General features: G+C 47.7%; 1 protein-coding gene and 1 pseudogene across 1 annotated transcript; both read right to left on the bottom strand.

Annotated features, from left to right (window-relative positions):
- Positions 1-8,910: 8,910 nt before the first annotated feature.
- On the bottom strand, positions 8,911-17,543 carry CLEC2L (C-type lectin domain family 2 member L; the record flags this gene model as incomplete). Its single annotated transcript, XM_032758001.2, has 4 exons — positions 8,911-9,655; positions 11,762-11,862; positions 13,459-13,625; positions 17,261-17,543. Coding segments are annotated over 4 exons (663 nt in total), but the record flags the coding sequence as incomplete, so codon positions are not given.
- On the bottom strand, positions 17,462-24,701 carry LOC131381097 (enhancer of rudimentary homolog; annotated as a pseudogene).
- Between the last annotated feature and the right edge of the window lie 75 nt (positions 24,702-24,776).

The raw sequence follows: 24,776 nt of genomic DNA, 5'->3' as shown, positions 1-24,776 counted from the left end.
TTCCAACCTCTGCCTGGTACCCAGTTCCAAAGTCACTTCCACATTTTTGGGTATCTTTTCAGCAACACCCCACTCTACCAGTACCAATTGACTGAATTAGTCCGTTTTCACACTGCTGATAAATACACATACCTGAGACTGGGCAATTTACAAAAGAAAGAGGTTTATTGGACTCACAGTTCCATGTGACTGGAGAGCCCTCACAATCATGGCAGAAGGCAAGGAGGAGCAAGTCACGTCTTACATGGATGGCAGCAGGCAAAGAGAGAGCTTGTGCAGAGAAACTCCCATTTTTAAAACCATCGGATCTTGTGAGACCCATTCACCATCATGAGAACAGCATGGGAAAGACTCACCCCCATGATTCAGTCATCTCCCTCTGGGTCCCTCCCACAACACCTGGGAATTATGGGAGCTACAAGATGAAATTTGGGTGGGGACATAGAGCCAAACCATATCATTCATGATAGCTAAAAATTGGAAACAACCCAAGTGACATCAAAGGACAAAAGATCAAAGAAATAATATATCCGTACAGTGGACTACAACCAAAAAAATAGAATGCACTACTAATATATGCAACAATATGCATGAATGTCAAAAATATTATACTGACTGAACAAAGCGAAACACTCAAGAGCACCTATTGTACAAGTCCAGTCAAAACTAATCTACAGTGAAAGAAATTGTAACAGTGGTTGCCTTAAGGAGTGGGGACTGATCTGGAAGGAATGAACATGAGCAAGCTTTTTGGAATGATGGAAATGTTCTGAAAATTGATAAGAATGTGGGCTTTATGAGTGTATGCAATTGTCAAAACTCGTTAAAATGTACATAAGATCTATGCATTTCCATATATGTAACTATACCTCAAAAAATAAGTATCATAAGACATAGGAAGAAGCAGGAAAATAAATAATCAGTATAAGCAGCAGAAGAAATAATCAGTAGAAACAGACCCACAGATATTGGCAGGTAAAGACTCTAAAATAACTATTATATCCCTGTGGGGGCATAAAAAATAAAATAATAAAATAAAATAACTATTATGAATATGTTAAAGAAAAATTAAAAATATATTTGGTTAGTGAAAGGATAGATAATTTCAGCAGCGAAATGGAAACTATAAAAGAACCAAGAAGAAATTGAAGAATTGAAAAGTACATTATCTAAAATGAAAAATCTATTGAAAAATGTCTCACAGCAAACTGGACACAGCAGAAGAAAGTACCGCTTAACTCAAAGACCTGTCAGTAGAAAATATTCAAACTGGCTAGGCATGGTGGCTCACACCTATAATCCCAGAACTTAGAGAGGCTGAGCCAGAAAAATTGCTTGAGCCCAGGAGTTCAAGACCAGCCTGGACAAAATAGGGAGAGTGTGTCTCTACAATAAATTAAAAATTAGCAGGCCATGGTTGTACATGCCTATAGTCCCAGATACTTGGGAGGCTGAAGCAGGAGGATCACTTGAACCTGGGAGGTCAAGGTTGCAGTGAGCTATGATCACACCACTGCACTCCAGCCTGGGTGACAGAGTGAGATCCTGTCTCTAAAAAAAAAAGAAGGAAAAAATATATATATATATACACACACACACACACATATATACATACACACACACACATATATACATACACATACATATATAACAACCCTAACTGGAATCTTGGAAGGAGAGAAGAAACAGAAGAGTATAGCACAAAAAAATGTTTAAAGAGATAACGGTGGAGAATTTTTCAAAACTGATGAAAGACATAAACTCACAAAATCAAGAATTTCACTCCACACAGCATACAGCTAGACTCTATTTCTCCACCTTCCATGACCAGCCTGGCCAATAAATGTAGGCAGAAGTTTTGTGTGCCACCTCCGGATCTGGTCCTTGTCTAATATAGGTTAAGATATGCCATAGCAACAAACTCAAAATCTCAGAGCCTTTATTTCTCACTTAAACAGTCCAAGCCAGCCAGGAACGGTGGCTCACGCCTATAATCCCAGTACTCTGAGAGGCCAAGGTGGGCGTATCACTTGAGGCCAAGAGTTCGAGACCAGCCTGACCAACATGGTGACACCTCATCTCTACTAAAAATACAAAAATTAGCCGGGCGTGGTGGCAGCTGCCAGTAATCCCACCTACTCAGGAAGAAGCTGAGGCAAGAGAATCACTTGAACCGGGAGGCCGAGGTTGCAGTGAGCTGAGCTCGTGACACTGCACTCCAGCCTGGGCGACAAAGCGAGATTCCACCTTAAAACAAACAAAAAACCGGCCGGGCATGGTGGCTCACGCCTGTAATCCCAGCACTTTGGGAGGCCGAGGTGGGCGGATCACAAGGTCAGGAGATCGAGACCATCCTGGCTAACAAGGTGAAACACCGTCTCTTCTAAAAATACAAAAAATTAGCCGCCATGGTGGTGGGTGCCTGTAGTCCCAGCTACTCAGGAGGCTGAGGCAGGAGAATGGCGCGAACCCGGGAGGCGGAGCTTGCAGTGAGCCGAGATCACGCCACTGCACTCCAGCCTGGGCTACAGAGCGAGATTCTGCCTCAAAAAAAACAACAACAACAACAACAAAAACAAACAAAAAACCAGTCCAAGCAACTCTCCAGGAAATCTGTACCCCACATATTGGCTTAGCATCCCAGGATGCTTCAGTCTTATGGAACCTCCAAATCAATCACTGCAATGGGGAGGGAAAATATGAAGCAGACATTGTTTCTTAAATGCTTCCACCTAAAAATGACATGTATCACTTTTCCTTGGTAAAAGCAAGTCACATGGACAACTAACTTCAAGAGGCCAGGAAATACAGTCCTTCCATCTGCTTGGAGACAAAGAAAAGTGATAAATATTAGTGCAGGGCAGTCATACCTATCACATCCCTCAATGCACATGCTGTGTGAATGGCTCCTGATTGGAGCCAAGTGGTTCCTATCATTGACCCACAGTAGTCTCTGGTGTGAGCAAGAAATACAGTTATCCCTCTGTATCCATGAGGGATTGGCTCCAGGACCCCCCATAGATATCAAAATTCACGGATTCTCAATTCTCTTATATAAAATGGCATATGACCTATGCATGTCCTCTCGTACACTTTAAATAATCTCTGGATTACTTATAATACCTAATACAATGTAAATGCTATGCAAATAATTGTGAGGTTGTTTTTTTTTGAGACAGAGTCTCGCTCTGTGGCGTACAGTGGCGTGATCTTGGCTCACTGCAGCCTCCACCTCCCGGGTTCAAGCAACTCTCCTGCCTCAGCCTCCCAAGGAGCTGCGGTTACAGGCATGTGCCACCATGCTCAGCTAATTTTCATATTTTTAGTAGAGACAGGGTTTCACCATGTTGCCCAGGCTGGTCTCGAACTCCTGACCTCAGGTGATCCACCTGTCTTGGCCTCCCAAAGTGCTAGAATTACAGGCATGAGCCACTGCAAATAATTGCTATATTATGTTCTTTTATTGTTCGTTTTTCAAATAGTTTCAATCCATGGTTGGTTGAACCCACGGATGCAGAACCCACGGATGTGAAGGGCCAGCCTCTGAAATTTGAGTATTATTACAGAAGCTAGCATAATGCTTTGCACAATACCTAGTCCATAATAAGCTCTTAATTAATGTTGTTATTGTTATTCCAATTTATTGTTACTCTTATTCCAGGTATTGCTTTTCCAATTTTGTCTTCGTTGTATATTTATCTGCTGAAAAGGAGTCTGTCCTCTAAACCATAGGACCCTAATAGATATCCTAAGTGGCTGGTCATCTCATTTATCTTTTTCTCAAAACCATCTGCAAGTTTCCTACTTTGTGGGCAGCTGAATTGGAAATGTGGGTTTCTAGGATCACAGACAGCATGGTGTAAAGAAAAGAGCATTTGAACCAGGAGGCAAGATCAGTTTAATTCAACACATATTTATGGAGCACCTTCTGTATGTACCAGGTGCTAGGGCTACAAAGGAGTGTGCAACTGGATCCCTGCTCTCCAGGAGCTCACACCTCTGCATGAATGATGGACCAGTAGACAATTCAACAAAGCATGACACGTGCAATAATGAATATAAACCAGAATAGGAGAGCCAGACGGCCTGAATGATGTGACCTAGGATGTGTTACTTAACTGCTCTGGGCCTCATGGATAGTGAGATGGGGTAGATCATTTCTAGCCCCTGGAATACTAACATTTACAATTCTCAAAGCCCTGTGAGGTCAGCAGGGCAATTATTATTCCAACCTTATAGACAGATGTAAAGCCTGAGGTCAGAGAGATTTCATATGGCGGCCTGAGCTACACAACTGCTTGCTGGTAGAACCAGATCCAGATTCAGGCAGGCCTTGGGAGCTGTGTGTAGTGCGTCCACTCCAGGCTGCCGTGGCAGAGAGCAGGAAATCTCTGATGGGCGTGGCAAGGGGCTTTCTTGTTGCTCCCAATTTGAATTCCATACTTACAGTTTGGAGCTGGCCACAGACCAAGGGGAAAGAGGCAGGTACTCCTCCACCTGCTTCTGGTGCAAGCACTCAGCAGAGAGTGGGCATTTCTGAAAACCAGGTCACCTCTCACAGAACACCACAGTGATATGATATGGACAGGATTTTCCCAGTGATCACAGGACCCTTCAAAAGCCAACCCCGGTCACTGATGGCAACATTGCCGGGCCTGGCTTCCTCTTCCAGCTGTCTCGTCACTGGGCTTAGTGTGTGATGTGAAGGACACTCGGGAGACAGAGGCGGCTTTCCCTCAGCACCCCTGGACTTTTGGGCCACCCCACCCTCAACCCATCCAGCATGTGCACACTTAGGGAATGTGAATGAGCTCATTTAACGTAAGCAAGGAGTTCACATTGGCTGTGCCTCTGAAATGATGCCATGCCATCAAAGCCAAAAAAACGAGGCTCCGGACAATAGCCAGCCATCGCTACCTCCTACCACGGCAAATAGTTCACAGATGACACTACAGGCAATCTTATTATCATATACAGCAATTTCTGAGCATCTGCTATGTGTACTAAAAAGAGACCAACAACACGCAGTCCCTGCCATCTAGGGGCCACTATGGAGAGGCTTATAATCAGATCACAGGAATGGTCAGATGACATAAAGAGAAGAGTCACAAGGTGACAAGGCCACACAGACACAGGGCCATGTAGGAGGCTCAGTCTTAAGAGGCAGAGACTTTGGGTAAAGGGAGTGGTCATGAGTGCTGTTGCTGCCAGGGAGGCAGCCCGGGAAGCTGGAGCTGGGCCTTAAAGGAAGAGAAGGACAGAAGTCATTCTTCACATGAGCCACTCTCCGTGGGTAATTCACATGAATATCGTGTGATGAAGATAAAGTCATCCAGAAAAAGAATTGCCCGTGGGCACGCAGATGTCCTTTCCCAGGGTGGCCCCTTCTCAGCCACTGGCACGCAAAAACACTTCCCACCGCTCCATCCTCAGACCTGGCCAGCACAGCAGGCAGCTCGCCTGCCACACATGCAGCTTCCCGAGGGCCCTGTGGGGATGGGTCTGGGTACAAATCCTAGCTTTTCCACCACCCAACAAATCCTGGCTTTGCCACCTCCCAACTGTGTACTATGGGGCAAGTCCCATAGCCGCTGAGCTGGGCTGATGACGCTGACCTGGCAGGGCTGTGAGGAAGAAGCATATAATACTAGTTAATCCTCTAGGACAGCACCAAATGCTACCACCCAGTAAAGCTTCTTAAAAAGTCTTTCCTAGGGCCGGGAGCAGTGGCTCATGCCTGTAATCCCAGCACTTTGGGAGGCCAAGGCAGGCAGATCACCTGAAGTCAGGAGTTTGAGACCAGCCTGGCCAACACAGCAAAACCCCATCTCTACTAAAAATACAAAAATTAGCCTGGCATGGTGGCACGTGCCTGTAATCCCAGCTACTCGGGAGGCTGAGGAAGGAGAATCACTTGAACTTGAAAGGCGGAGGCTGCAGTGAGCTGAGATTGCACCACTGCACTCCAGCCCGGGCGACACAGCAAGACTCCCTTTCAAAAAAAATAAATAATAGGCCAGGCGCGGTGGCTCATGCCTGCTATCCCAGCACTTTGGGAGGACAAGACAGGCAGATTAAGAGGTCAGGAGTTTGAGACTAGCCTAACCAACACGGTGAAACCCTATCTCTACTAAAAATACAAAAAAATTAGCTGGGCGTGGTGGTGCATTCCTGTCCCAGTTACTCAGGAGGCTGAGGCAGGAGAATCTCTGGAACCTGGGAGGCAGAGGTTGCAGTGAGCCGAGATCACGCCACTGCACTCCAGCCTGGGTGACAGAGCGAGACTCCGTCTCAGATAATAATAATAATAATTAATTAATTAATTAATTAAATAAAAATAAAAAGTCTCTCCTGGGTATCCTCCATCACAAAGTGCATCTGTGGGTGGCTGTGTGTGTGTTCTGGCTTCTACAAGCCCCCCTGCCTACTGGGATTAGGGCTCAAACCTGCCTAGGGGGCACCTTCCCCAGCTCTGAGCTCCAAGGCCAGTCACCTCAAAAAGGAAAAATCTGCCCCAGGGGATAAGGAGTGAGACTTGGGGAGATGCAGTCCTACAGACCCTCCTTGCTGAAGGATACATGAGCTCTGGGGATCAGAAACAAATGGCATGTCTGCCCTCGGTGCTGCCGCCTCTAGCTGCTGAGAACACAGCACGGGGTGCCAAGGCCACGCAAACTGAGCCTGGTTCAGCCCACAAAGGGGACGGGGTGGCCCGGCTGGTCTGTAACCTTTGGAAGGATTTCTGACATTGCTGAAGTTGAGTGTGCAGGGTTTTGTTTTTATCTTGTACTTCCTTCATTGGTAGAATACAGATTGAAAAAATCTTTTTTTTTTTTTTTTTTTTTAGACAGGCTGGAGTACAGTGGCACGATCTTGGCTCACTGCAACCTCCGTCTCCCAGGTTCAAGCAATTCTCCTGCCTTAGCCTCCTGAGTAGCTGGGATTACAGGCGCCCGCCACCGCCCAGCTAATTTTTGTATTTTTAGTAGAGACGGGGCTTCACCATGTTGGTCAAGCTGGTCTCAAACTCCTGACCTTGTGATCCACCCGCCTCGGCCTCCCAAAGTGCTGGGATTACAGGCGTGAGCCACTGCACCCGGCCTGCAAAAAATCTTAAAACGTTGATGACCCTGGATCAGGGCACATGCTCTGCCAAACTGATTTAGAATTGTTGTATGGTCCCAGGACAAACCTAAAGTTAAAAGAGCTTATTTGCCACTAGGCTTTAAAAGCTTCAGGCAGTGGGCTTTGCATCATTTAATAAAAAATAAAACCCAGGTCAGACGCAGTGGCTCACATCTCTAATCCCAGCACCTTGGGAGGCCGAGGCAGGCAGATCACCTGAGGTCAGGAGTTCAAGACCAGCCTGGCCAACATGGTGAAACCCTGTCTCTACTAAAAATACAAAAATTAGCTGGCCATGGTGGCACTCACCTGTAGTCCCAGCTACTCGGGAGGCTGAGGCAGGAGAATCACATGAACCCAGGAGGTGGAGGTTGCAGTTAGCCAAGATTGTGCCGGTGCACTCCAGCCTGGGCGACAGAGTGAGACTCTTTCTCAGAAAAATAAATAAATAAATAAATAAATAATAAAATAAAATCCGAATGGCACAGGTCACCCATTCCCTGTCCTCTCACATTGCTTCCCTGAACTCACAGGGCAGGAGGAAAGCAGGACTCTGAAGCCCTCGGCCACGTGGTTCTCAGGACTCTGGCAAGGTAGTTTACTCCCCTTTGGCAGTATGCCCTGCCTCGGGCATCTCTGCAAGAATTAAGGGAACTGCCATATGTAAAGCAAAAAGTACTGAGGCTTTTGAACCTCGCTGTCTTTGAGGGGTGGATACTGGTGAGAAACACAGGCTTATAAGTAACTGAGAACAGGTGGGAGTGTGGGACTCTCACTGGAGAAGTGGCAGCAGCTGACCACTTCCTCACCCCTCAGCCCCTCACAGCCACCCCTACAGGCCCACCATCACCAGCTGAATTCCCTTAACTACTTTATTGTATACTCAGTTCCCCCACTGGCTTCCCAGTGACAGCAAAATATAAAACCACAAACCACCTGTATTTTATGAAATATCTGGAAAGCACGCAGAAAATGTAACAAACTCAAGTTGGTGGTTTTGTCTGAAGACAGTAAAACCAGTACTAGGACTGCGCAGAGCACAGCAGGACCCGGTTTCTCTGAGCTATTTTCTGAAAATGGGCCAGGACCCAAATGCACGCACTGGGCTCCCAGGCAGGCCACCCACATCTCATCCGCCCGGGGGCATCAGGAGGCCGGAGAGGCCTGGGCTCCACAGCTGGAGCCTCAAGTATATGTGGAGGAGAGTGTGGAGCCCCCACAGACCCGAGGGCACTGCCTGCCAACCTCATGCCCCCACTGCTTTCTCCCCAGGCAGATCAAGGGGGATAGGAAGAGGCCATAAGACTTTCACAAACTCTTTTCCAGCCCAATGTGAACACCACCTAATTTTCCCGTTCACTTCATTCCATCCTGCCCCAGTGCAGAATAAACCATCCCTTGACTATGTTCCAGAATGTTCTAGCACTTTCTGAACTGTTTCCTCTGCTCCTTGCATGCTTCTTGGTGGATTAAGGCCATAGATCCCCCATGCCTGGCATGGTGTCTGGCTTGCGGTAGGTGTGAATAAACGTTTGTCATCTTGACGTGACTAGCAATGAAGGAGCTGGAACGGCCACCTAAGAATACCTTAAAGGCTTAGCAACATGAAACGATGCCCTGAGGCCAGAAGGTGCTTTTTTTTTTCCACCCTCACACACTGCTATCTGCTGCACTAGAACAGGCGCATTTTGTGGTGGCCCCCACAGACTGGCACCCAGAGATGTGCCCCTCTCTGCCCCTCCCCGAGCTCTGACTCTGGAACAAATGGCAGCAGACTTCTCTGGACACGAGTTATTAACTCTTTATTCCGTTAGTGACCAATACAACAGCACCACGGACACAGCAGGGGTCCTGCCTGAGAACCCAGGCAAGGCAAAGAAGGGGGATGCAGGGGACCTCTGGGGCCCGGGGCTGGCCTGGCCTGGGTGAGGGGGAAGCTTTCCCAGCCTACCTCCGCCGGCAGCCAGGAGAGAAACCACCGGGGAAGCGGGGCTGCTAGGTAAACAGTCAAACCACCTGTCAATGCCCCTCCTTCCCCAGAGCACCAGGGCTGCAGTGAGGAGAGGGCTTCTAGGGGGCTGGAGAGAGATCTGTGGGGTGGCTCAGTATGGACACTGAGCTTCAGAGGGGACAGTGTCTGTGCGTGTGTGTGCGTATGCGTGTGTGTGTGTGTAGGTGAGCAGATGCCTGCACTACCTAGCATATGGGATTTAACTGCTGAGCCACACGACCTGCCTGGAGACAAAGGAGGCCAGGAACCAGGGACTCAGAGGGCCAGGGCCTGGGAGAGGGGCCTGGGGCGGAGGCCACCCACCCACCGCTTCGCCTTGCAGAGGGCAGGCGACTCCGCTGGAGGCAGGTCTCGAGCAGACACCTCCCACAGGCCTGGGGGCGGAGCCACCTCTGGCCCCACCCACCTCACGTATAGGCCATCTTGCTGCACACCCAGGGCCGGGTCATCAGACACTCCGTCGACACCAGCCTGGTGGGCTCCACGAAGACACACTCCCCTGGACCTGCGATGGTGAACCTGTGGCCAGGAGAGAAGACCAGAGGTTTATGATCTGCAACATTCAGCCCAAAACCCAGTGGCAGGGGAGGCCATGGAGGCCCTGTGACCTATCCCTCCCTCACTTCATCACTGGAGCTGCCTTCTAGGACATTTGGGCCGACAGACTGTTCTAGCTTGGCATCCCATTGTCTCCCTACTCTGTGCACCGTAGCTCCAGCCACCCTGGCATGCCGCTCAGACGTTTCCTGGACACACATGCACTTCCCCATTCTCCATGTCCTTGCAGGGTCGGCTCACATATCCCAGGCTCCATGGCACCCAGTTCAGGGCCACTCTCTGCCCACCCTACTTCCCCACAGTCCCCTGCCTGCTCTGTGGGGCACTCCCATAGCCCCCTGGGGCCTCTACCTGTCTGTCCACACAGGTCCCCAAAGCAGCCAGCTCCTGAGCAGTGAGCTCTGTGCCCTCTTATCTTGGCTCCCTGCAGTGTACAGAGTCGAGCACACAAGAGGAGCTCTGCTGAGCTGGCTGAAGTCAGCTACCCTTCACAGGTTAGGGGTAAGCTGCAATAACCCCAATATGGGCTAACTGAGGCTGTGTTGCCCAGGAGCTCACTGACATCGCACACAGATGTGTGTGGTGGGAGGATTCTCCCCTATGTAAAATCACCCCTTTCCAGCCTCAGAGGTTTCTTCTTAGCCTCAGTTGTTCACCTGGACCTCCGATCCCTACCGAGGCTGGAGATAGACCCTCACAACAGAGGGCATTGGAAGGACCCCAAGAAGGAGTGCAAGGGAAAGAACCTCTGCAGTGTCTGAGAAATGTGGCCAAAGGCCCCTTGGTTGCCAGGTGGTCAGCACACCACAGACCCCAGCCTGCAGGGCTCTGAGAGCAAGAAGCTTCCAGAAAGGCAGGGAGAGGGGTGCAAAGTGCAAGACCTCCTCAGCCACTCTGAGAGAGCAGACCTGAGAGGGGTACAGGAAAAGGAGTGAGAAAAGGAAGGGGCACTGAGGCCCGAGTAAGGGGCAAAAACGAAGAGTGCTTGAGATAAGGAAAAGGAGGAGGAGGAGGGGAAGCATCATGAATGCTCCTGCCTCCAGGGCTGCCATGGGCGCGACTGCCTAAGCCATCCTCAGCTGGGAGGGCAGCTGATGGCCACCTCTGGCAACCAGGAGGATCCGAGGGTCTCAGATGCCCTTCTGCTTTAGCCCCTGCCTTGGGGACGCTCACGTGTCATCATCATCGGGTTAGGAGCTGTGTTCCCCACCCCACCCCATGCCCTCCGGCTGGCACCTCAGAGCCTATTCCTCCAGCCACAGGGTCTGTTCTGCAGGTCCCACTCCCCTATACCCGCTTCCCTGCATTTCTCTACTCCTACACCACTCCCTTCCCCACGCCCCACACAGTCACCACTGTACTGCCACAGCCACACATCTGCCACCCGCTCCACCCATGACCATCGCCCCCACACCACACACCAGACCCGGCATCACACACTCACATCCACACCACTTGAGTCTTACAAAACCGCCATGGCACACACCACCACCTCAGCAGCGCTCCCTCCATCAAGAGATGTGTTTGCCAGTAAAATGTGGCCTAGAACACTCCCAGGTGCCTGCCTTCAGATCGCCTTTCTTCCACAGCTACAGTGCTTAGGGGGCACGTGGCTGCCCAGGACAGAGGCGCATCTCCCATCCTCCCTTGTGGCCAGGTGCGGCCATGTGACTAAGTTCTGGCCCATGGGGTGAGGTCATCCAGGGCCCTCCCTCCTGTTCTCTGTCCCGTTCTGTGAATGGGATGTGGTTGTGCCACACTGACTGGAGCCGACGGGCGCCAGGCTGCACAGATCGCAGACTCAAGGGTGGAGACACCCTGGGCCGGACACTGCAAAGCTCCGATGGCTTTGCAGGGCACAGCCACCAAGCCAGGCTGGACTTTTATGAGAGAGGGAGAAGTACAGACATTTTCATGGCTGGGTCTCTAGCGCACACTGCTGGACCCCGAGACTAGTCTCTAGCTAGCACAAAACAAGGGCTTCTCTCTTCGGGAGTTGTGTCCAGGGGGTGAGTCAGGCCTTTCTCAGTCTAAGCTCGGTGGCCAGAATATGAAGCCTCAGCTCACGTGTCTGGATCAAACGGGTCCCCGTTGACCCAGTGGAATTCGTCCCCAACTCTGCGTAGTCCAATCCAGGGCTCCCTCCGCGTGAACTTGAACATAAATTCCTGCACCGAGGAAAGAGGGACACCTCAGGGTCAGATGCGGTCTCCTGACTGCTGTCACATCCCAAGACAAACCTCAGCTTGGAAGATACTGGCTCTTGTGATGTACAGACGCCAGGAGAGTGACTGCTGTCTCGCTGCATCCCGAAAGTGAGGAGCTAGGGTTACAGGATCCTCTGCAGTCACGCTGCCAGAGTTCGGCTCCAAGCTGCTGGCTGACCTCACAACAATTGCCTCCGACAGCTTGAAAGGGACCCTGGCTCTGTGTGCATGCCCACTGGCCAGGAAGACTGTACAGGGCTTGTCCTCCAAGCTCAGCAGGCCAGCATTCCTGATTTGCAGGAAGCTTGGGGATTGCCCACTGGTTGGATGATCTGGGACAAATCTCAACGTTCAGGTTGGTTGTCCTACCTGCAAATTTCTGGGACTTTCCCTGCAGACTGGGGATATCATACTGTGTATCAAAGGCAAACAGAAGTGATTTTTAGATTATCTTCTATTTTGGTTAACACCACTGTTAACCTCAAAATCCAAAATGGCCAATAGACTCCATTAATTGTGTTTCTTTCACGTTTCTGTTGCTAAAACTGTTTTGGATGTTAGATGAGAGACCATGTCCTGATTTGGATCTTTAGAAAATAACAATGTGTTTTCACACAATGCATTTATAATTGTAATTCTTTTTTTTCTTAAGAGACAAGTCTTGTGGCTGGGCATGGTAGCTCACACCGGAAGAGACCGGCTCGGCCCTGCCCGCCCCCCGCCCGAGTCCCACTCTGCTTTCTGTGGCTCCCTCCCTTGCCTCAGCACTTTGGGAGGCCTAGGCGGGTGGATCACTTGAGGCCAGGAGTTCGAGACCAGCCTGGCCAACAGGGCGAAACCCCGTCTCTACTAAAAATACAAAAAGTAGCCAGGCGTGGTGGCGTCCAGCTGCAGTCCCAGCGACTCAGGAGGATGAGGCACAAGAATCACTTGAACCCAGGAGGCGGAGGCTGCAGTGAGCCCAGACGGCACCACTGTACTCCAGCCAGGGCGACAGAGTGAGACTGTCTCAAAAGAAAAAAGAGAGACAAAGTCTTGCTATGTTACCCAGGCTGGCCTCGAACTCCTGTGATCCTCCTGCCTCAGCCCCCTAAGTAGTAGCTGGGACTACAGGCACACTCCACCATGCCCACCTAATTTTCTTTTTACTTTTTGTAGAGCTGGAGTCTCACTATGTTGCCCAGACTAGCCTCCAACTCCTGGGCTCAAGTGATCCTCCTGCCTCAGCCTCCTGAGTAGCTGGTACTGGAGGTAGATACCACATCACCAGCTTTATAATGTGTAATTCTTATGGTTTATAATACTAAGTGACCTCAACCAGTGGGCCTTGGATTGAAATAGGTGGATTTGACAATGGAAGTGGAAACTGGAGCCACTCATTGACCTGCCCAGACCGTGAGGTCTGCCCGCACCCCCAGTGGTTATGCAGCAGGTGGGTGGCTTTGGAGACGTGTCACAGGGAACACTGCATCCTTTAGGGTGTGGCTGTCCCCTAGAGTCAAGGTTGGAGGCCCTGAGGGTCCCTTCCTCCACCCCCCTTCACCTCGGCACACTCACCAGCTCCTTCTGGCTCTGAATCACAGCCAGCACCGCCTCGTGGGTGTGGCAGTACTGCCTGCCTGTGTTCCAGTCTCTGGGTTCCTCGGAAAAGAAGTAGCACTTCCTTCCGTAGAGCAGCCAGTCCTCCGGGCAGGGCGCTTCGCACTTGATGCAGCCCTTGGAAGCTGCAGGGAAGAGACCGGCTCGGCCCTGCCCGCCCCCCGCCCGAGTCCCACTCTGCTTTCTGTGGCTCCCTCCCTTGCCTCAGCTTTGGTGTCCTCCAGGGACATTGCAGACATGGCTGTCCTCTCCTGGTGCCTGGAGGTAAAAGGGTGGCCACTAAATGAATGAGAAAGGGGACTGTGGGAAGCCTGGCAGGGGCGTCACCACGAGGGGAAGTGGCAGCAGGGTAGCCCCTGGGTTAGGATCTCTTCTGTCTCCAAACTCCCAGAGGCATGGAACGCCGGAAACTCAGACTGGGAAGAGGCCTGGCGGCTATGTGTCCTCTCTTTCCAGCTAGGCCAGGTACCAACAGCAGGACAGACTGCCCGCTGTTATTAACCATGCCCATGTTAGCTGCCAAGGCTGCCATTCCACCACTGAACTGCTGGGAAGTTCTTTTCATTTTTATTTTTTTAACCCCCTTGCTGTCAGCGTGCATGGAAAGTTCTTAACTGTTGAGTCCCAACCTGTCCCCCTGTGACCTAGACCTGCTGGTCTAAGGCCTCTGGAGTGACCCAGAGACACCCGCTCTGTCTTCTACCCCCCTACTCGAAGAAGCACACCAGCCTCCCTCATCCAGGTTGAAACAGATGCCATCTCTCCCATGATTCCTGGCAAGGGTTGCTCTCCATCCTGCCTGCTCACTGCAATGTCCCCATGTTACCACTGAATCGCTGCCACCAGGACAGACCGGGACACATCAGATGTGGCTCTACCAGCAGCAACAGTGACCACCATGCTGTCTTCCAGTTGTCATGGGATCTCCAGTCTGCAGACTGCTTCCATGAACAGATCGGCGGGTATGTGCATACATGGACTTTTCTGGGAAGGAAGCCGGAAGCTTCTCAAAGGGCCTCCTTGCCAAAAGGAATTAATCCACAATCTTAGATTGTTTTCATATGATCTGATTCTAAGCCAGGTCTCCCACAGTGTCAGAACATGTGAAAATAACTTCTTAAATCCAAATGCAGAACCTTATATTTATTTTTTCCACATTTATCTCATTCACTTTGGCCCATCATTTGAGTTTTTCAAGATACATTTTAATCTTGATTTCTTTCACCCATCTGTCATATGGGATTGTGTTTTTGGATTGTGTCAGCTGCAAATTCCATAAGCATACTTTTTGTTTGTTTTCATACAAGTGATTGATTAAAATGTAGACCAGGACAGAGCCAAGAACAGGCCTCTGGTACTCAAGCCCCTAGGGATGTCCAGCCACACAGACACCAATTCATTCATCGACACCCCATGGGCATATATATCTGTTCAGTGAGATGCAAGTCCACCTGGGAGTACTGACCATGGTGTGGCTACATTTCAACTGCCTTTCCGCAAGGATCTCCTAAGAGATTGTTGTGCTTTATTGAAATCATATTAGCTATGTCTCTGGCCTCCCAACCTAGTAAGAGGAGAAAAGGAAACTGATTTAATTTGTAGGAATTACTCCAGGTGAATTTAAGCTAGGCCCAGTGGTTGCCTTTTTTGTTTGTTTGTTTTGTTTTGTTTTGTTTTGAGGCGGAGTCTCTTCTGTCACTCAGGCTGGAGTGTGTGGCACAATCTCAGCTCACTGCAACCTCTGCCTCCCAGGTTCAAGCGGTTCTTCCTCAGCCTCCCGAGTAGCTGGGACTACAGGTGCACACCACCATGCCCAGCTAATTTTTGTATTCTTAGTAGAGACAGGATTTCACCATGTTGGCCAGGCTGGTCTCAAACTCCTGACCTCAAGTGATCCACCCACCTTGGCCTCCCAAAGTGCTGGGATTACAGGCTTGAGCCAATGCACCCGGCTGCCATATCCATTTCTAAACACTCAGAACCCCTCTCCTTGTCGTACAAGCCCTATAGGGGAGGGTTTGGTAAGAACTGATCATACTGGTGGACTTTTCCCCCATTTTGTGGATTCCACCTCTGGTCTTATGGCATTTTTCAAAGATTAAAGACAGAGGCACTAAAATCATTTTTGCAAACCCTTCAGAACCTACAATACACTTATATTTGAATCTCTTAAAAGGAATCAGATTCCCTGTTCATATAGCCTCACATGGTCTTAGTTGCAGTTTCTACCTTTTTCATTTATCCAGCCCTTTCAGTTCCACACACACTCTGTTTCTCAGGCCTCTCCCACTTAGAATATTCTATTCCCTTGATGGGGTCCAGAATATGCCACCCTAAAATATGCCACTTTGACATATGGATCATTTTAAGCTGAAGGCAATTCAGAATCAACAGGAAGGGTTCTCTGCCCTCTCATCTGCCTAAAAGTAGGGCATAAATTTCCCTTTGGGGAAGGTGCTGCCCTACTCCTCACTCCCCATCCCTCACCCCATACCCTCTCATACCCCCACTGCCCACCCTAAACCAGGGAGGGAAGAGTGACTCATCATCAAACATGCCAAGGAATCAACACCAGGATTAGTTTGCATAAGCAAACCTTACCCAAATAGCCTTTATCTCCCATTGTTCCTTTATATATTTCCTAGTTACTTCCTTCAATTTACCAGCCCTTGAAACCCAAACCCTCTTTCATTTGTTAAAAAGGTATATAAGCCCCTGAGTCTAAATTCTTCTTTGAGTTTCACTTATTATCTGTGAACTCCCATGAACATTAATATTAATAAACATTGGTTACCTTTTCTCCTGCTAATTTGTCTTTGATAGTTTAATTTACAGGCCCCCAGACACTGAACTTAAGAGGGCAGAGGAAAAGTTTTTTCCTCCCTAGCACTCTCTACCTCCTAATCTCTGGAAAACTCCTATTCATTCTCCAGGGTTCAGTGCACATGTTTTTTCCTTCTGGGAAGCCACTGGGCAGTAATACCTCTATTATTGCACCTACCCCTGGACAGAGGAGACAATGTTATATTTGTCTTCTTTTTAACTCTAGCACTTGGCCCAGAGCTTAACACACAGCAGCACTCAATAAATGTTTGCTGACTGAATGTGATCTTTTTTTTTTTTTTTTTTTTTTGACATGGAGTTTTTCTCTGTCGCCCAGGGTGGAGTGCAGTGGCGCGCGATCTCAGGTCACTGCAACCTCTGCCTCCCAGGTTCCAGTGATTCTCCTGCCTCAGCCTCCAACTAGCTGGGATTACTGGCACCCACCACCATACTTGGCTAATTTTTGTACTTTTAGTAGAGACAGGGTTTCACCATGTTGGCCAGGCTGGTCTCAAACTCCTGACCTCAGGTGATCCACCCACCTCAGCTTCCCAAAGTGCTGGGATTACAGGCATGAGCCACTGCGCCTGGCTGAATATGATCCTTAAAGGTCCTTATTCCCAAACCGTCTCCTCCAAGAAGCACTGTCTTCCTAACTTACCCCAAGTTTGTTCTGAGTTCTCACAGCACTTACAAAATAATACCAAAGTAACATCTCCACTCTACTTGCATGGCTTGATAAAGGGGACAATGTATAGTCTGTGTGTGAATATATTATTTTAAGCTAAAATCTCAACAACTGACACTGTATTTTCTACTTACTTAGTCCCCCACAGGATTCTTGGAATGTCTAGAGTCTTTCTTTAACTAATTAGATGTGCTTTTAACAAGGAGTGTGCAAACTGACTTGCATAAATGCTCTGACATGCATGCTCACCCAAGATGCTCATCACCACCAAGATGGCGAACAGAAGGACCGCGATGGCACCCAGCAGGAGGCGTGTGGTGGTGTCTAGGAGAAGAGAGAGGGGTTCAACATCCCACCCCCCATACCACCGCCAGTCCCACCGCCAGCCCCATACCCTGCTAATGAGAAACAGGGGGAGGTAGAGCCCAGCAAGCTGTGTTTTGTTGTTGTTGTTGTTTTGAGACGGGGTTTCACCATGTTGGCCAGGTTGGTCTCGAACTCCTGACCTCAAATGATCCACCCGCCTTGGCCTCCCAAAGTGCTGGGATTACAGGCGTGAGCTACCACACCCGGCCAACAAGCTGTGTTTAAACAAGCCCTCCAGGTGATTCTGATGCAGGCTGGAGTTTGCGATCCACTGCTGTAGAGCGCAGCTCAGATTCTGTGACTCCCCGGCTTGAAACCCTCCCTGCTGGGCTACCCACTGCTCATGAAATCTTCAGTGATGGTCAGAGCTTTCCACCTTGAATCTCCTGCCGCTTCTCTATGCGGTCGCAGGTTTCAGCCACATGGGTTCCTCAAAATAACCCATTCAGCCCTCACAGCCCTGCTACTGACTCTTTGCTCCCGAAGTCTCCTCCTCCACCTCCTCCACAGATACTTCCTAAAATTCGCCCACCTCTACACCATCCATCCTCTTCCTGATCCTCTGGGTTCTCTCTTTGTTATTTTCATGTATTTATTTTATTTTGTTATAATTTAATATTCTCATTTTATATTTAATGAGATAACCCTTTTAGAATTTAAGCATAGGGTATTTTAAGCATTTTTAAAATTGTGATGAAAATATATAACATAAAATTTGCGATTTTAACCATTTTTTAGTGTACGGTTAGTGGCATTAAGTACATTCACAATGTTGTGCAACCATCATCACTGTCTGTTTGCAAACTTTTTCGTCATCCCAGACAGAAGTTCTGTCCCCTTAAACAACTCCTATCCCCTCCTCTCCCCAGCCTCTGGCAACCACCCTTCTACTTTCTGTCTCTATGAATTGGACCACTCTAGGAATTTCATATAAGAGGAAACATCCAGTATTTGTCCTTTTGTGTCTGGTTCCTTTCACAGATTGTTTTCAAGGCTCATGCATGTTGTCACATATGTCAGAACTTCATTCCATCTTAAGGCTGAATAACGTTCCATCGTATAGCAAGACCATGTTGTGTTTATCCATTCATCTGTTGGTAGACATTTGGGCTGTTTCCACATTTTGGCTATTGTGAATAATGCAGCTATGAACATGGTGTAGGAGTATCTGTTCAAGTCCTTGCTTTCAATTCTTTTGGATATATGCTTAGGAGTGGAGTTGCTGGATCACATGGTAGGTTTTTGTTGTTGTTGTTCTTTTGTTTTGTTTTTTTACTAAAGAACACTTATTTATTTTTACCAAAATTTTATCTTGAGGACATGGCTAAACTGCGTTTCCATCCCCCACCCCATCTTGAAGAAGGGTTACTACAGTGAATGTTATAAAGTAGATATAAACAGTTGAAGGACTGGAACCAACATTAACTGACGAAGAACAACTTCCATGTAAATCATCATAAAAATGTTTAAGTAAAAAAAAAGAAACAAAAGAAAAAAAGAGAGGGCAACGGGGGTTTCCGACTGAACAAGATCCTCACATTTCATCGAATACAGCCAATCTTGGCTAGAGTGTAACAAAGTGGAAGCAGGATTACTACGATACAAAACTTCCGCTACAGCACACTGTACACACCTGTGTTCCAAGCCCACCCCCAACCCCTCTAATGCTTCCAATACAATTATTTATTAGCCTGTTGAGCCTGCCGACGAAGAAGCATGTAGATCTTCTCTTTAATCCAGTCTTTTTTTATAAGGCTGGTATGTCTGGGTATCAGCTCGGTAAACCAGGCAGCTGAGGTCTGCCAGATCATTGATGAAATCAAACAACTGACTGATGTCATATGTGATAGAGGGACTGTTGGGATTCATTCTTTTCACATGTCTTCATACATTTTACAAACGCCTTCCATGCATTCATTCACAGACTCGTAGTCAGCATAAGTTCTGCCTTCTGGCCTCTTGGTACTCTGTACCAGCAAAATGGTGTGAGACATCGCGCCAAATTCTTCGCTACAGACGCTGCCGACACCACCGCCGCTACCGGTAGTTCTTTCTGAGGAACCACCAACTCCATCATTGGTTGCATAATTTTACATTCTCACCAGCAACAGACGAGGGTTCCAGTTTCTCCACATCCTCACCAATACTTGTTGGTTTGCATTGTTTTGATTACAGCCCTCCTAGCAGGTGTGAATTCCCTTTACAATTTTGTTTGGATTTTTTTTTATCATCTTAACCATTAAGTGCACAGTTAAGTATAGTTACATTGTTGTGCACCCATTTTGAAAGTGTTTTTTTAGTCAATGTTATACATAAATCATAGATGAAAACAGTGCCTCTGCAGCTCAATGTTTGTCTGTAAACTGTTACTTGTCCATCATGATATAAGTGCCAAAATTGAGAGGAAGAATCTGTAGCAATTCAGCATTACCCAACATCCAAGTGCCTGTTGCTAGTTATTCATTTGTATTATATTTTACAAAGGATTTTGAAAAGAAACCTGTTTCCTTCACCAAGGATAGTCTGAAAAGCACAGATTTAAGGAATCAAGGAATTCTAAAAGGCTTCATTTAAAAAATAATAGTGCAGAGCGCAGTGGCTCACACCTGTAATCCCAACACTTTGGGAGGCTGAGGCAGGCAGATCACTTGAAGTCAGGAGTTCGAGACCAGCCTGGGCAACATGGTGAAACCTTGTCTCTACAGAAATTACAGAAATTAGCCGGGTGTGGTGGTGTGTGCCTGTAATCCCAGCTACTCGATAGGCTGAGGCAGAAGTATCGATTGAACTCAGGAGGCGGAGGTTGCAGTGAGCCAAGATCGCATCAGTGCACTCCAGTCTGAGCGACAAAGCGAGACTCTGTCTCCAAAAACTAATAATAGTAGTAATAACATTGCTTCTTCCCCAAAGCCAACCACTTTCAACTCTTTTAGCTGACTCTTTTGGTATTAGCTCCAAATTTCTAAGTGCCATGTGTACGTAAATACTTCTAGATTTTTTTCTGTTTTAGATATAATTTATTGACTTCACATTATAATGATGCAGACTTAATTCTCCGCATTACCATTCTACCCTGACCACTCAGTCCCTGCCCTCTCAATATCATAGTTTGTATTAGCTTGATACTTCGGTGTTATATTCTTAGCTCAGCGTAAACAGTACTCTCAGCAAAGCCATACTGTGTGCTATGATCATTTCCATAGAACTTCTTGTTTCCCTGTTAATCCTGGTCTTCTTTTCCCTTTGCTCAGTTTCTGTATGTATATCATTATTTTCAACACCAAAATGCCTCTTTCATGATGAGACAAAATCGGAATCACTCTTTCACTTTGGTCTTAGTTCAGTCTGCTATAACAAACTGTCATAGACTGGGCGGCTTAAACAACAGACATTTATTTCTCCTAATAGTTCTAGAGGCTGGATCAGGGTACCAGCATGGTCAGGTTCTGGTGGAGGCTCATTTCCTGGCTTGCTGACAGCTGCTTTCTTACTGTGTCCTCACATAGCGGAGAGAGGAAGTTCTGGTGTCTCTTCCTTTTCTTATAAGGGTACTAATTCCATCACGGGAACTCTCTACCCTCATGACCTCATCTAAACCTAATTACCGCTCAATTACCCACCTCAATATCATCACGTTGGAGGTTAGTGATTCAACCTATAAATTTCTGGAGGAAACCAACGTGCAGGCCATAACGACCATCTTGAAGAAATGTCCCTTGGAACTTTCTGACCTGCTCGAATCTGACTAGTTGCCTTCTAAGCCCAGCTGCCATCCAGGGTCTCCCCACACCAGCAGCCTGAGGATTTCTCTGCCTCTCTCCTATGTTGGCTCCTCTGTTCCTTTTCTCCCATGTCTTCCCCTCCCTTGGTTTACTCCCTCATCTTGGTGAAGCACATCATCCAATGGCTGCCTGAGGAAGGGTAGAGCAAAACCACTGCACTGCACAAATCCGAGGAGCAAAGCTCATTGTGTTCCATGGTGAACTGGTGAATGTTGCCCATGGAATTGTGAACTCAGAGGACTGAGTATTACAGATCAAGAATAATTTTCCCTCAGAATTTCGAAGGTATTACTTAATTGTCTTCTAGCTCCATTGTTGCTTTTGAAAAGTCTAGATCCATTCTCACCCATGATCCTTTTCAATTGCTTAATTATTTTCTTTCTAGATGCTTTTACGGTCTTCATTGCACAATGTTCTAAAATTTCATCACTGCATGCCATGCCTTGGTTTGGTCTGTTTCATCTACTCTAGTAGGCCCTTTCAATCCGGAAAGTGATGTTTTTCAGTTCCAGGAAATTTTTTTTCATTTTCCTTTTCTTTCTTTTTTTTCTTTTTTCTTTTTCTTTTTTTTTTTTTTTTGAGACAGAGTCTTCCTCTGTTGCCCAGGGTGGAGTGCCATGGCATGATCTCAGCTCACTGCAACCTCCACCTCCCGGGTTCAAGCAATTTTCCTGCCTCAGCCTCCCAAGTAGCTGAGATTACAGGTGCCTGCCATCACACCTGGCTAATTTTTTGTATTTTTAGTAGAGATGGGGTTTCACCATGTTGGCCAGGATGGTCTTGAACTCCTGATCTCAGGTGATCCACCCGCCTCGGCCCCCAAAGTGCTGGGATTACAGGGGTAAGCCACCATGCCCAGCCAGGAAATTTTCTTTAATTATATTATTGATGATTTCTTCTCTTCCATGTTTTGTTTTCTTTCTGGAAGTCATAGTCTTCAAATGTTGGATATCTTAGATTGGTCCTCCAAATTTCTCATCTTATTTTCCCCTCTTGTTTGCTATATCTTTGCCTTTTTGCTCTATCTCCTGGAACATTTTCTCAATTTTATCATCCTACCCTTCTACTGAGTTCTTAATTTCTGTGACTATATTTTTAATTTCCAAGGTTTGTTTGGTTTTGTTGCTGCTGCTCTATGAATATCCCCTCTTAAAGAATCCTATTCTTGTTTTAATGATGCAATACTTTCTCTTATCTCTTCTCTCTGAAGATATGACTGACAGGTTTTTTGGAGGGGTGGGGGAATGAGCAGCAAGATTATTTCTCCCTGTATAACCTCTGTTTTGGTCTTGAGCTTCCATGTTAGAGACTTTCCTCAGGGGTCTGGGGACCACAGTTATCTGTTCATGATTAAGGCAGGAAGACTAATGAGCTCATTGGAGCCTCCAAGCCCATAGATAGGGGCTTATTAACTGTGGGGGACACAGTAGACTGATTTGGCTGGGCTGATTCTTGAGATTCTCTGAATGCTAATTTCATTATGTTTTTCCTCTTGGACAGATGACAGTCCATGGAGGAGGCTTTTCTGTTTTCTCCCCAGGAGAATACAGGGCTAGCTGAGGGAAGAGGCTGGGACACTGTCCTCAGCATTCAGTATGTAAATGTTGGCTTAGTTGCTTGCTCTCAGGGTGGTGATGTCTAGAGGCCTTCTTTTTTTTTTTTTTTTTTTTTGAGACAGAGTCTCGCTCTGTCGCCCAGGCTGGAGTGCAGTGGTGCAATCTTGGCTCACTGCAACCTCTGCTTCCTGGGTTCAAGCAATTCTCCCACCTCAGCCTCCTGAGTAGCTGGGATTATAGGCGCCCACCACCACACCTGGCTAATTTTTGTAATTTTAGTAGACATGGGGTTTCACCATGTTGGTCAGGCTGGTCTCAAACTCCTGACCTCAGGTGATCTGCCAGCCTCGGCCTCTCAAAGTGCTGGGAGCCACCATGCCCGGCTGAAGCCCTCTTTCTTGAGAGATTTCACCTCAGGTTCCTGCCAGGGCTGGGGAGAATCTGTACAGAATGGGAATCTAAATCCTCCTTAAAGAAATTTACACCAGTCCTCCTGTTCTCAGCCCCATCTTCAAGCACTGCCACCAACCCCTGAGCCTTAGAGGTCCTCCCATGAGGCTCAGGTGGCTCCTCTGCTCTCTGGACTTTCTCAGTTGGGGTGAAGTCAGTTACCATTTATCCACTTGTTCCCTAGCTCTCTATTTTGTTGCTATTTTCTCTCTTGTTCTTGTCCTTATGGTCTTTTAAAAATCCCCTTGCTGTTTGGTTTGGTTTAGTTTGGTTTTTTTTTTTTTGAGTCGGAGTCTTACTCTGTCACACAGGCTGGAGTGCAGTGGTGCAATCCCGGCTCACTGCAACCTCCGCCTCCCGGGTTCAAGCAATTCTCCTGCCTCAGCCTCCTGAGTAGCTGGGATTAGAGGCACGTGCCACCATGCCTGGCTAATTTTGGTTTTTTTTGGTTTTTTTTTTTTTTTTGCTCACTGCAACCTCCACCTCCCAGGCTCAAGTGATTCTCCTGCCTCAGCCTCCCAAGTAGCTGGAACTATAGGCGCACACCACCACGCCTGGCTAACCTATTGTATTTTTAGTAGAGTTGGGGTTTCTCCATGTTGGCCAGATTAGTCTCACACTCCTGACCTCAGGTGATCCGCCCACCTCGGCCTCCCAAAGTCCTGGGATTATAGGCGTGAGCCACTGTGCCCGGCCCCTTTACTGTTGTATTAGTGGGCTTCTGAAGGAAAAAAGAAAAAATGCATGTGTTCAGTTCGCCATCTTGACCTGCAAGTCCAACAAACATTTCCAGTCTTTCCTATTGGCAAGGTCTATGTTGGCAAGTGACCAGGAGTCCTAGGTGGGTAGCTTCAGACATGGTAAGAGCAGAGGCTTCAGCCTGCACTGGAGGACTGGGCTCTCTGTTCCTGCTCTGCTGTCCTTGGTGGCAGCTTCATCACACTTTCCTGGAGCTACAGGATGGCTGCCTATGGTGAGCATGCTGAGTGCATCCTTCTTCTCCCTTCTATTAGCCTCTTCTCTATCATTGATGCTGTAATCCTTTGTGCACTGAAGATAAGAGCATAACATCTGACATCACTTTGCCTGGGTTCAAATCCTAGCTCTGCCACTTTCTAGATGTGTATGGATGGTAAAGTTTCTTAGCCTCTATTGTAGTTCATTTTCCTCATCTTGAAAATGAGGTAATGATAATATCTACCTGTCTCTTAGAGAGTTATAGGAATTCAGTATACAGTGCTTAGCACAGTGCCTGGCGTGGTAAACTCTATTCAATCAACTCGCGGTGATTATGCAGGCCATCAGTGTGATGATGACCATCAGCCCTAGGCTCCTTTGGGGTAAGGACTATGCTTTACTCACCTTCAGATTCCCTGAAATAGGGCTGCGTCATTGCCCTGCATGTTACAGAGCACCCACTGGGACTCAAAAACTATGGGAGAAATTTAGTTACAACAAATGACAACATCCTTGGTCAACTTTAAATTCAACTGAATTTGTAGGAAAGACCACACAGGGAAGAGGGATCGGTACATGTATCTGCAGCACTGCCAGACCCGAGGTGCCTCTTCATTATGTCTCAGGGATAATTTTTTTTTTTTTTTTTTTTTT

Source organism: Hylobates moloch, unplaced genomic scaffold (assembly GCF_009828535.3).
Source record: "Hylobates moloch isolate HMO894 unplaced genomic scaffold, HMol_V3 SCAFFOLD_1, whole genome shotgun sequence".
Lineage (NCBI taxonomy): Eukaryota > Metazoa > Chordata > Mammalia > Primates > Hylobatidae > Hylobates > Hylobates moloch.
The sequence above is the reverse complement of the archived record's forward strand: the minus strand, read 5'-3'. Positions and strand labels throughout refer to the sequence as shown.